At 44.3% G+C, this 12,460-nt stretch overlaps 1 protein-coding gene across 9 annotated transcripts in view; it reads right to left on the bottom strand.

Moving 5' to 3' along the window:
• ppp4r1 (protein phosphatase 4, regulatory subunit 1) overlaps positions 1-12,460 on the bottom strand; it is a 102,958-nt gene that overhangs the window by 75,555 nt on the left and 14,943 nt on the right. For 8 of the 9 annotated variants that reach the window (XR_015078961.1, XR_015078960.1, XM_085992365.1 and 5 more), the window contains exon 4: positions 3,881-3,987. Coding sequence is in view for 6 of the 9 variants with exons in the window: in XM_085992365.1 (XP_085848491.1) it covers positions 3,881-3,987 (107 nt within the window). In the remaining 3 variants the exon portion in view is untranslated. Of the gene's footprint in view, positions 1-3,880; positions 3,988-12,460 lie in introns of those variants that run through there. The other variant, XM_085992366.1, reaches the window with a different exon arrangement.

Genomic DNA, 12,460 nt, shown 5'->3' with positions numbered 1-12,460 from the left:
ACCCCACGTATTTAATCCCCCTAACACTAAGGGTCAATTTATCATAGCCAATCAACCTAACCCGCACATCTTTGGACTGTGGGAGGAAACCGGAGCACCAGGAGAAAACCCACGCAAACACAGGGAGAATGTGCAAACTCCACACAGACAGTCGCCCGAGGCCGGATTCGAACCCGGGTCCCTGGCGCTGTGAGGCAGTGCTAACCACTATGCCACCGTGCTGCCCACAATCTACAACAGTTGACAATATTTTTTTTAATTGGCATCTTCACAATGTACTTCCAGTCTTGTCAATTAGATTTCTACTTTACGGGGCAATCGCAGCACAAGTTGCACTACCCAAATGAGGTTTGTTTATTTAACAGGCAGGGCAAGGCTGAAAATATGAATTACTCATTAACATAAGTCAATTGTCTCTTGGATCTCCTGCTCTTAAATACTTCTAAGCTCTTTTAAGTTATTTTAGCAAGAGGAAAGTGTCCCCTCATTATGTGGCTTTTAAAACACAACTCTCCTGGGTTTCACTTTTACTCATTGTCATGTTTGTTTGTTTTTTTAAATTACATACAAAAATGAGTGTATGGGCACTCCGATAAAGTCATCCGAGATCCAGCCCTTTGGCCAGAAACAAATTCGCACACCTAGCAACAGTCACAAATGCAGGCATCATCCTCCGGTTATTTGACTATCCAAATCCACTTCCAACTCTTGAAACAAGGTACAAAACCTGCAGTGCAACGTACAGAAAATTGTAGTGTGCAGGATACTTGTAACCTGCAAAGAGTCCCATCATGACAATGGATTGAATCAGCCATCAGCAATTTCATGCAGTAAAGTAACATTTAAATGTAGTACAAGTGAATACCAACTTGGAGCAGTGGTAAGTATATAATACACAGACCCAAAAGGAAACTCTGGCACTTCATGACTTGTTGCTGGACACTAATTTTATAGCATTCTAGATCACACTTCAAATGGAATAGGCCCACATTGCAATGGATAGTCAAAAACATCTTATTGGACAGACAACTTTTCCAATCAACATCCTTAACTCCAGTTAGCACAGTCTAAGACTATCGCAAACACCAATCTCTACACAAATTTTATTCATGCTTTTTGCTACTTCTAAAGCAAAATATAATGTAGGACGGCAACTACATTATAGCCCAAATGCCTCATGCATTTGCCATTTCAAGATCTTAAATATACACTGAAGTTAAAACAAAAGTCAATGAAGCAGTTACTAAATTATTAACCAAAATATTTTGAAGACTTGTTCTCCACAGAGACACTGTTCACCAATTTGGAGGCCAAACAGAATTAGTGTGCAGACGATGCTTGTGTCTGTGCTCACTCGGAGATCAAACACCAAACCATCGTCAACACCTTCACCGAAGCGTACGAGAGCATGGGCCTTACACTAAACATCCGTAAGACAAAGGTCCTCTGCCAACCTGCCCCCACCACACAGTACTGTCCCCCAATTATCAAAATCCACGACAAGGCCTTGGACAACGTGGACCACTTTCCATACCTCGGGAGCCTACTGTCAACAACGAAGTCCAACACCGCCTTCAGTGTGCCAGTGCAGCTTTTGGTCGCCTGAGGAAGAGAGTGTTTGAAGACCAGGACCTCAAACCCGGCACTAAGCTCATGGCCTACAGAGCAGCAGTGATACCCGCCCTGCTGTATGCCTCAGAGACATGGACCATGTACAGCAAGCACCTCAAAGCACTGGAGAGGTACCACCAACGCTGCCTCCGCAAGATCCTGCAAATCCATTGGCAGAATAGGCGCACCAACATCAGTGTTCTTGCTCAGGCCAACATCCCCAGCATCGAAGCTTTGACCACGCTCAGTCAGCTCCGATGGACGGGGTCACATTGTCCACATGCCCGATACGAGACTCCCAAAACAAGCGCTCTACTCGGAGCTCCGGCACAGCAAGAGAGCCCCAGGTGGGCAGAGGAAACGCTTCAAGGACACCCTCAAAGCCTCCTTGAAAAAGTGTAACATCCCCATCGACACCTGGGAATCCCTGGCCCAAGACCGCACAAAGTGGAGGAGAAGCATCCGGGAAGGCGCCGAACACCTCGAGTCTCTTCGCCGGGAGCAAGCGGAAGCCAAGCGCAGGCAGCGCACGTCAACCCAAGCACCCCACCCACCCGCCCCTTCAACCACCGTCTGTCCCACCTGTGACAGAGTCTGTAGGTCCTGCATTGGACTCAGTCACCTGCGAACTCATTTTTAATGTGGAAGCAAGTCATCCTCGGTTTCGAGGGACTGCCCAAGAAGAAACCTCATCACATGAACTTCAAGAATAAAAATGCAGAATTCAATCTATCCCGCTGCTTCACGAGTGATTATTAGAAACATAGAAAAATAGGAGCAGGAGTAGGCCATTCTCGAGCCTGCTCCACCATCTCAATACAATATTCCCGCTCTCTCCCCATACCCCTTGATGCCTTTTGTGTCTAGAAATCTAACTATCTCCTTCTCAAATATATTGTTCTACCATCTTTTATGGAATTGGCTAAGTCAGTAGTTAGCTACTGTGCATTTCTGCTCAAAAAGATAATCGAATGAATAAGTAAATTGCAATCTTTCGCTCCTTTACAGCCGAAGGTTCACCAGACTGGTTCCTGGGATGGGGGAATTGTCCTATGAGGACAGATTGAGTAGACTAGGCCTACATTCTCTAGAGTTTAGATGAGAGGTGATCTCACTGAAACATACAAAATTCTTACAGGGCGTGACAGGGTAGATGCAGGGAGTCTAGAACCAGGGATCACAGTCTCAGAATAAGGGGTCGACCATTTAGGACTGAGATGAGGAGATATTTCTTCACTCAGAGGGTGGTGAATCTTTGGAATTCTCTACCCCATAGAGCTGTGGAGGCTCAGTCGTTGAGTATATTCAAGACAGAGATCATTAGATTTTTGAATATTAAGGGAATCAAGGGATATGGGGATAGTGCAGGAAAGTGGAGATGAGGTAGAAGATCAGCCATGATCTTATTGAATGGCGAAGCAGGCTCAAAAGGCCAAATGGCCTACTCCTGCCCCTATTTCTTATGTGCTTATGAAATGTTACAATGATTTCCCCCAGAAACAGTGCTATCTCCTATGAACTACCATCAGGAAGCCCTTTTGATCAAAAGTGCAATGGTCAAATCAGAATCAACAGGTTTGAACTGCAAAAGCAATTACATCTCCTCTCCCAATTTTATGGGATCTGCAAATTAAGCAAGGGAAATAAAGCGACCGAGATAAATGTTTCTAACACCAACTTGTAGGTGTACTTTTTCCCCTCATTTGTTCTTGGGATGTGGGCAGACAATCCTCACCATCCCAGTTACTTGTCTTTTGCACATTCACCTCTAGTCAAGCCACTGTGAGGGCACTTCAAAGTTCTTTAGGCAGTCCAATATTGTTCTTTTCCACTGCAGAACATTGCAGTAGTCAACCCAAGAGCATGCAGGGATAAGTAGTTTAAACAAAGAGAAACTGATCTAACCAGTAGAACTCTGGTTTGAGGCACAAGGAAGGAGGGGAAAAAAGCCCCATTGTAGACAGCAAATCTACAAAGACAAACAACAATTTTTCCAATTCTGATTTTCCTACACAAATTGGAAGGGGTAAGGCTGGGACTTCACACAGCAGAAGGAGGAGTGAGATGTAATGTCAGAAATGTAGCAAATAATGTAAAATATACCCAGGAGCCAATTAGGGCAAAAATCAGAAGTTACAAACAAACAGTCAGATCAGGTTAGGATCAACTCCCTCCAATCCTGGATTTTCAAATACTTCACACTAAATTACAGATTACTCATACAGGCTAAATACAAAACGGATAGATCTGCAAAAGTGTTTGTTGTTACCTGGATCTTCCGCTAGTTTACTTATTCTCTCGAGCACTGCGAGGCAGTCTTTTTCATCATCGCTGACTGCCCGCAGCGTATCCAGCAAACCTCGTGCTACCATTTGTCTGTTAAAAGGAAAAAAAATTAAAACTCAAAATGCGTCAACATTTCATCAAACTGCTGTGAAGAAGTTACTTCAACCACTGCATAATTCTCTCTTTCCCTCCCCAGGGAAAAATTTAGTTTTTGTTAGCCAAAAGTCAGTCACAGAAAATCATACATTAGATAAGTGGCACAACATTGCATCAAACTCTGATTTGAGGTGTCGAGGGACGTCTCTTTAGAAGGACAGAACCCCCAGGTTATATGCTCATACTTTCTGCTAACTAGTTAGATGGCAGCATTGGTAGAAACCTAGGAATAATACCCCTCCCAACTATCAGCACCACACTAATGCATTCTTTATATTGTACAAAGGGTACCAGAGTACGAAAATATGCCCTTTTATATTGTACTGGAGCAACAAGCAAACTGAGCACTTGGGTTTAAAATCTGCGCTTTGCAACTTCATTTTCAGGTCACTGCAACTTCTTCAAGAAACTACACTGCTTGCCTGTATGGGAAGCTGAGCATTTAGCTCACTCACACCAAAAACGCACCCCCGCGCCCCCCCCCCCCCCCTCTGGCAATAGCATTTGTATTGGTTGGCAGAGGCACTGGTGAATACCACTGCTTTGTATGGATCATAGTCCCTCAGAAGGCAATAGCACATCTTCAAGTATTTTACAGCAATGTTACCAAAACAGCTGGCATCAGTGGCTGCACTGTAAAGGGGACAAAACACACATTTCATTCTTCTCCACAATAATCTTGTTGCCTTTTGTAAAATCTTGACTTTCCCCTTGAAGTTAGGTCTCCCAGACTGACCCAAGCTCCCCCAATAGCTCAGCAGCTAACTGCACTACCCGGTGTGGGATTAAGCTAGGAAAGACCAAAGTTTGTTTCCTGCACTGTGCTGGTTGATCCAGGGTGGTAGCAGTAGCTGACCAGCCCGAGTGCCAACTCACCATTTTTGCTAGCAAAGGAAGAATGGTCACTTTGAGTGATGCTGGAGGGCTGTCACCACAAATCACAGAATTTTTTTTGGACGGGGGTTGGGGGAGGGTAGAAGAGGTCACGGTGGGGGAATAAAGTCCATGTCCAGCACCAATCCCTGGCTGGGGGGGGGGGGGGGGGGGGGCGGGCAAGCAAACAGACTCTTCCAATATCACACCAAGGTATTATTTTCCATTGCTGCTGCAGCAGCAAATAGTTTGAATTGGACCTCCCAACAGCATTGCCAAGGTCTGGAACTAAACTGAACTTCATAACTTTCAAAAGGGAACGGAATATATACACTTGAAAGGGGGAAATGTGCACTACTATGGGGAAAGCGCAGGGGATAGCTCTTTCAAAGAGCCAGCACAGGCACGAAGGGCCGAATGGCCACCTTCTGCTCTGTATGATTCTAAATGTCCTACCCCTTTGCACATTATCATTACTCATTATACTTGCCGTCAATATTTATTTTCTCCTTTTAGCAAATGAAAGCTATACCCAAATAATCTGTACAACAGATCAGCATTCAGTGGTTTAGTTGCAGAAATAATCAAATATTGTGACGCGCTGTATTAAAATGGAAAATTTAAATCCAGCTGCCTTGAAAACTGGAGTAAAACAAATATTTCGCTGGCAATGCTTCCAACTCTGCATAGAATCCTGGCAACATTAAAGAACGTCAACATGTATTGTGCTGGTAGGTGAAGTACACAGAGCACACATTACTTTCTCGTAGATAAGTCACAGCCTTGGAATGCCAACATGCTGTGCCATTGAGTGGTCGGAAAGGGATCACAGCCTCCCACCCCTACAATGAGTACTTACCTCAGCTGTACCAATGCAGGGAAATCTAGATCAACATTTGGGTGCTATTCCAGAGGTGTAAAATTGTACTCGGGAAGGTCGCCCAGTGCCCTCGCATACCTCCGCGCTGGCAGTAATATAATGGCATTAGCAGAAGCCTAGATGCAGATCTGCACCCTGTCCTTGTAGCAGGAGAAGTTACGTGACACAGACACCAGGGGATGGACGGTGGGATTGGAATTAAAGGTGAACAAAATGCAAAAGATGACATGTGGCTTCGTAAATGACTGCTCAACAGTCAACACAGGAAAACTACATTTTATTCTAACTTATTCCCCCCACTGCCAATTTTTCTCCTTCAGGTATTATTGACTCCTTGCTGGGGTACAGTTCCACAGCCATCATTTACTCTCGTCACCTCATCCAAGTGACCATTAGAGAGTGTACAGGTAACTGAACTGTACTGGGCATTACAGCTGAGCCCAATACTGCTCATGAGAAGCCCACTTCCAACAGGACTCGCTGGATAGCGAGCAAGAACCCAACTGTACACCCATCAGAGTCCTGGCTGAGATCAGCTAGCTTGGCACATACAAGGTTTGGACTTGGGTCTTTCCTGATGTGTACTTAGCTACTCTCTGGGGCCCAGGAGACACAGTAGCAAACTGTCACTGAAGTCAGGCATGCTGTGCTACCCCAAAACTAGAGTTACAGCTTCTCAAATATGTACAGGAAAGTGCACCTGATATCGTTTGAATAAGGAAAGCTATTGATCAGCAACATGCTCACTTGTTGCTTCACGACAGCAATACGAGCCCCAAATGCCTATCTTTAACATAGGATTTCCATTTAATAAAAACTCTAGTTGTTTAATCACTACTCACTGGGGGAATTTACTTGCAACAAGAAACAAATTTGTTACAGAAACTTTAAGTACAATACAGTGCGGATTCAGCTAACCACACAAGACATTAACGCAAGCTCAAGGAACAGCACTTCATCTTTCTATTAGGCACTTGACAGCCTTCCAGACTCAACATGGCATTCTCAACAATTTCAGATCATGTTCCGGATGAGTCGTTAAATCGAAGGCCCGCCTGCCCCATCAGGTGGATGTAAAAGATCCCATGGCATTATTTTGAAAAGAATAGTGGAGTTCTTCCCAGTGTCCTAGACAATATTTATCCATCAACTAAGATCACTAAAACAGATTATCTGGTCATTATCATAATGTTGTTTTTGGGACCTTGCTATGTGCAAATTGGCTGCCACATTTCCTACAACAGTGACGACACTTCCAAAGTACTTCATTGGCTGTAAAGCACTTTGGGACATCCAGAGGTCATGAACATAATGCAAGTCTGTCTTTCTTGTAATTCAGTAAGATGCACTGAATAATACGTTTTGTAATTATTAATTGGAGTTGTAGATGTGCCGCTATGCCTTAAACAAGTTTTCAAATTGGGCTTTGTACATCTTAGAGGGTCTGCAAAAATCAGTAGATTTTTGCGGCTGAGCATACTTAATGCCATGATCATCAAGATGTCGATTCTGTTATTTCTCCTACAATTGTTGACCTCCTGGCACTTTATTTCTTTTGCATATTACTAATTAAATATTTTTCTGCAAAGATAGCAACCCAAAGGGAAACTGTGCGGACGTGGTCTTTCAGAAGTTATACAGCAGGTTCCTAGGAGTGTGTCAATATTAACAGTGCGTGGTTGTGTGAAGTAATAGCAAGCCGTCTCCACTAACAAATTCCTAAATTACTGCCCCACAATACCATTCATTTGAAATGAGAGCAAGTCAATATCAAAATGATTTACAAAGCCTGCAGTTATGCACAAGAGACAAAGACCACTCCCTTGTCTCTCTTACGACAGGAAACGTTGTGTTATCCGGAGGCTAAATGTCCGGCAAGCTCGAGCCACCGGCAAAAATCAGGAGCCGTGTTTTTCTTTTGGTTGCTTTTTTCCTCAACAGTCAAGCTCTGCAAGGTCTGTAGCTAAGCAACAGCTTCAGCTAGAGACACTTGCCGACTGTTTAGAAGCTGTTGCTAAGCAACAGGGTTTGTTGATTCACACGAAGCTGAAAATCTCCGTATGTTTCAACATTAGCGCTGGAGTGCCCGGCAGTTTTGAGGGAACGGCAACAGCTCGGTCCCGTCGGTGCCGGATAGCACAAAGTTTCCTGTACTCACATTCTCTACCCCCCCTATCTCACTACTTTCATAACTGACCCATGCAAAAAACTTGCCAAGTCACTTAAAACTGCACTCTTCCATCCCTGGCTGTTGACCCGCTACTCTCCAGCAGTTGTGGGCTCATCCCTCACTTCGATCTTTGATCCCTTTGTTCACAGCAAAACGATCACTGCCTCACACCCATCATTTCCCTCAGTACAGCCCCATCTTCACTCCCCCAAATCGGAGGGCGTGTAAACACGAGCATACCTGTGCCTTGCCTGCAAACTCCAGATCCGGTTTGGCCACGTCAAGCATTACCATACTTGACCCACCTCAACCAAAACCACCTACCACTCCAGGGTCATTCATTTGACAGTTACATGTGTCACATTTAATGTTATGATTTCTGGTAAGGCGCATGGGCACCAGGTCCACCAAATTTGTTAGCCTCACAACAACGAGGATCAGCAACCAGCAAGACCCCGTCAGGCTGTACGAGGATGTCCTTAACCTTCTTGGAGGCTTCGTCTACATATTTCTGGTAGTAAAGCACAAGGCTTTTTTCTGTGACCAACTGCTTCCTTAAACCCTCCCATGCCACCATTACAAAGATAGAGATCATGCGTGCAAGTCTCCCTTTCCCCAGGCACCATCCGTCTCCCCTCAAAACTGCCATTACCATCCCAGTCTCCAAAAACCCACCTTGATCCTTTTCATCCTCACCAAACCCCTCACTCCTCTTTATAGTGAATGTGTCACTGCCTCCCAGCTCTCTGCCCATTTCTCCCATGATTCACTACTGGATCTCCCCCCCCACCCCCCACTTTCTCATTATGCTTTATCTCCTCCAATGCCTCCCCTCCATCAACTAGCTCGAAGATTGCCCTTGCATGGTTTCATTACTAGTTATCTTAACAGCCTGAGCAACAACAGGAATGGCGGTTTCCCTCCGCCACACTATTATCTCTAGAGTGTCTCAGAGCTCTATCCTTGGCCTCCTTCTTTGTCATCTACCGATGACCCTTGGTGACACTATATTGTGGAGGAGTTGCAACTTCCTCCAGTTCAACCAAACCCACATGTTCAGCGACTGCCACAAATTTTACAGCCTTGCCACTGATTTCATCCCCCTCACCGGGCCATAATCTCAGACTGTTTGAAACCTTCACATTCGGTCGGACCCCAGAGTCCAGTTGCAGACCCCATATTCACTACTTACTTCCACAACAACATTGCCCGATTCTGCCCCCTTCATTGCTTATACATCTCTTTGGCTCCACACTTCACTACTCCAATGTTCTTGTTGCTGGCTTTCCATCTTCCACCCTGTCCAAAACTGCTGCCCATATCCTGTACTCGCTGACCTACATTAGCATCCCAATCTCCAACAACTTAAATTTAAAAGCTTGATTTTTATAAATCATACCATGGCCTTGCCCACTGTTAACATTTTGGGATTTATGACTATGCTGCCACAAGGGGATCTTGGTGTAATAAATATTTAAAATGTTACTAAAATTAAATGGAGCTCAAGGAGTTAAATTTTCATAACTGAAAGAGGCAAGTTAAGATTCAGACAGTGTCTGAATTGCCATGCTTCACATTAGATTAGTTTGGACATTTCATTGATCGTGTATTCTGGTTGAGATGACCCAATTCATGAGAGCTTAACGGGGAATTTGCCAGGATCGTCTGGTGAAATGACACGTGCTGGGGTCAGAATTAACAACAATGAGGGAATACCTCTGTTCAGGGACAGACATGGTTCTAAAAAAAACATAAAATGCTACGGCAGTCAGAATCTACAAAGGCTGCAAGGTTAGATGCGAGAGTAGTTAGAAGTTATTTTATTTAAGCAAACCAAGATGATGTGAAGTGTCAACACTTAAGTAAAGGAATCACAAGATTAAAATATTTCTGCTGTGCTGTAGTTTTATGGCTGCATGCAAAGTAGACTGCAAAAGGAAAGCCTACAACCGCATAGTGTTTAACAAATCTTGGAATGAGAAGAGTGTACTAAACTCATCAAGCCCACTTCTTCCATGCATAACTATCTCAACTGAGAACTCTTTCCGCTCCTCAAGCTCATGGATATTGAGCATCAAAATTAAAGTGAATTAAACAGATCTATTAATACCTCCAAACACGCAAAGAGTTGGAATAAACGGGTCTTTTTCTGAGTGGCAGGCAGTGACTAGTGGGGTACCGCAGGGATCGGTCCTTGGACCCCAGCTATTCACAATATATATTAATGATCTAGACAGGGGAACTAGATGTAATGGCCCAGAAATTCGGGTCTCCACGGGTAAGTACGCACGGGGTACTCACCCGTAGGAAGTGCTGGTTTCCTGCATGCGCGGGAAACCGGCACTTACGTTCCTCTGAAAGCAGGGGTTCAGAGGTCGAACGCGTGCGCGGGGGAGTCAGCGCGTGCACATCAAACTTAGGTTTTTTTTTAAAAACAGGTTTTTCCCGGGAGGGTAAGTCTTTAGAATTTAGAAATGTAAAAAGCAGGCGTAAGGCCTGCTTTTTACAAGGTAAGTGGTGAATTTATTAAAATTAAAACATTTTTCCACAGGTTTATTATTTTTAAATACTTTAAAGCAAGGTAAGTTTATTTTCAGCCCCGTTAAAAAATTTTATATTCTTCAAAAATTTAAATTGTTTAAAATAGTTATTTAATGTAATTTATAGTTTATTTTAAAAATTTGATTAAAATTTTTTTTTTTGTAGGTTTAGTGCTATTTTGGGGCCGTAGTATTTACAAGTCTTGACAGCGCTTCCTGCCAAGACTTAAGAATGGAGCATTCCCTGCTCCGATTGGCTGCCCAGGGCCCACGTGATCCCAGGGGACGCATCGAACTAACTGCACCCCTGGGATACGCAAGCACTGAGCGCCGGCAGCTGGGCCAGGCCCCAGATTGGAATTCCACAGGGCCCTGCAGCTCAACTGCCGGCGCGCAAGGTAAGTGCAGGTTGGGGGCTTACACCCGCGGGAAGCCCCCGACCCGAATTTCTGGGCCAATATCTCCCAAGTTTGCAGATAACACAAAGCTGGGTGGGTGTGTGTGCTGCGAGGAGGATGCAGAGAAACTCCAGGATGATTTGGACAGGTTGGGTGATTGGGCAGAAGCATGGCCGATGCAATATAACGTGGATAAATGCGAGGTTATCCATTTTGTTGTCAAAAACAGGAAGGCAGATTATTATCTGAATGGCAATAGATTGGGAGAAGGGGAAGTGCAACGAGACCTGGGTGTCCTTGTGCACCAGTCGCTGAAGGTAAGCATGCAGGTGCAGCAGGCGGTTAAGAAGGCAAATGGTATGTTGGCCTTCGTAGCAAGAGGGTTTGAGTACAGGAACAAGGATGTCTTGCTGCAGTTGTACAGGGCCTTGGTGAGACCACATCTTGAGTATTGTGTGCAGTTTTGGTCACCTTATCTGAGGAAGGATGTTCTTGCCATGGAAGGAGTTCAGCAAAGATTCACCAGGCTGATACCTGGGATGGCAGGAATGGCGTATGAGGAGAGATTGGGTCGATTGGGCTTATACTCGCTGGAGTTTAGAAGAATGAGAGGGGATCTCATTGAAACTTATAAAATTCTGACAGGACTGGACAGGCTAGATGCAGGAAGGATGTTTCAGATGGTCGGGGAGTCCAGAACCAGGGGTCACAATCCAAGGATAAGGGGTAAGCCATTTAGGACAGAAATGAGGAGGAATTTCTTCACCCAGAGTGGTGAAGCTGTGGAATTCTCTACCACAGAAGGCAGTAGAGGCCAATTCATTAAATATATTCAAGAAGGAGTTGGATATATTCCTTAAGGCTAAAGGGATATGGGGAGAAAGCAGGGACAAGGTACTGAATTTGGATGATCAGCCACGATTGCATTGAATGGCAGAGCAGGCTCGAGGGGCCGAATGGCCAACTCCTGCTCCTATCTTCTATGTTTCTGTTTCAACAGGTATTGATCCAGTTTTTTTGTTAAAGTTTCAAACCAGAATTAACTACTCATTTGGTAGTCTGTTCCATTATCTAATGATAAAAAAGTGTCCGAGCAGGTGATCCTCTCTCACCTCCTCCATCCTTTGAGAGTTCATTCACCCTTCACTTTAGTCTCCCCAAATCATATAGTCAAGAGACATAAACAAGGCAGCCAGCTCCCACCATCAAGAAGATGAATAGCCATTTTTTGGTCATGTTCGTTGAGAATGTTGGTCAGAACACCAGAATTCCCTGCTCTTCTTTGAAGTAGTTCATGGGATATTTTTTGTCCACCAGAACAGGCAATGGTTTATCAAAAGACAACACAGCCAACAACGTTGCATTAGAGCTTCAGCCTGGATTATGTGCTCAAATTCTGTTCTGGTTGACTTGTGCAGCTGTGCTCTCTTTTTACATCTTTCTTCACTCTTCTGCTTTCTAATTTTTTTTTTTTTTTTTTTTTAAATCCTGTAGAGAATTTTCTATTCTTACTTATTTCACTTTGTACTGTCTCGTTAGTCAATTT

This window comes from Somniosus microcephalus, chromosome 7 (assembly GCF_052327205.1).
Source record: "Somniosus microcephalus isolate GS21.2 chromosome 7, FLI_Smic_1.0, whole genome shotgun sequence".
NCBI classification, from domain to species: domain Eukaryota; kingdom Metazoa; phylum Chordata; class Chondrichthyes; order Squaliformes; family Somniosidae; genus Somniosus; species Somniosus microcephalus.
The sequence above is the reverse complement of the archived record's forward strand: the minus strand, read 5'-3'. Positions and strand labels throughout refer to the sequence as shown.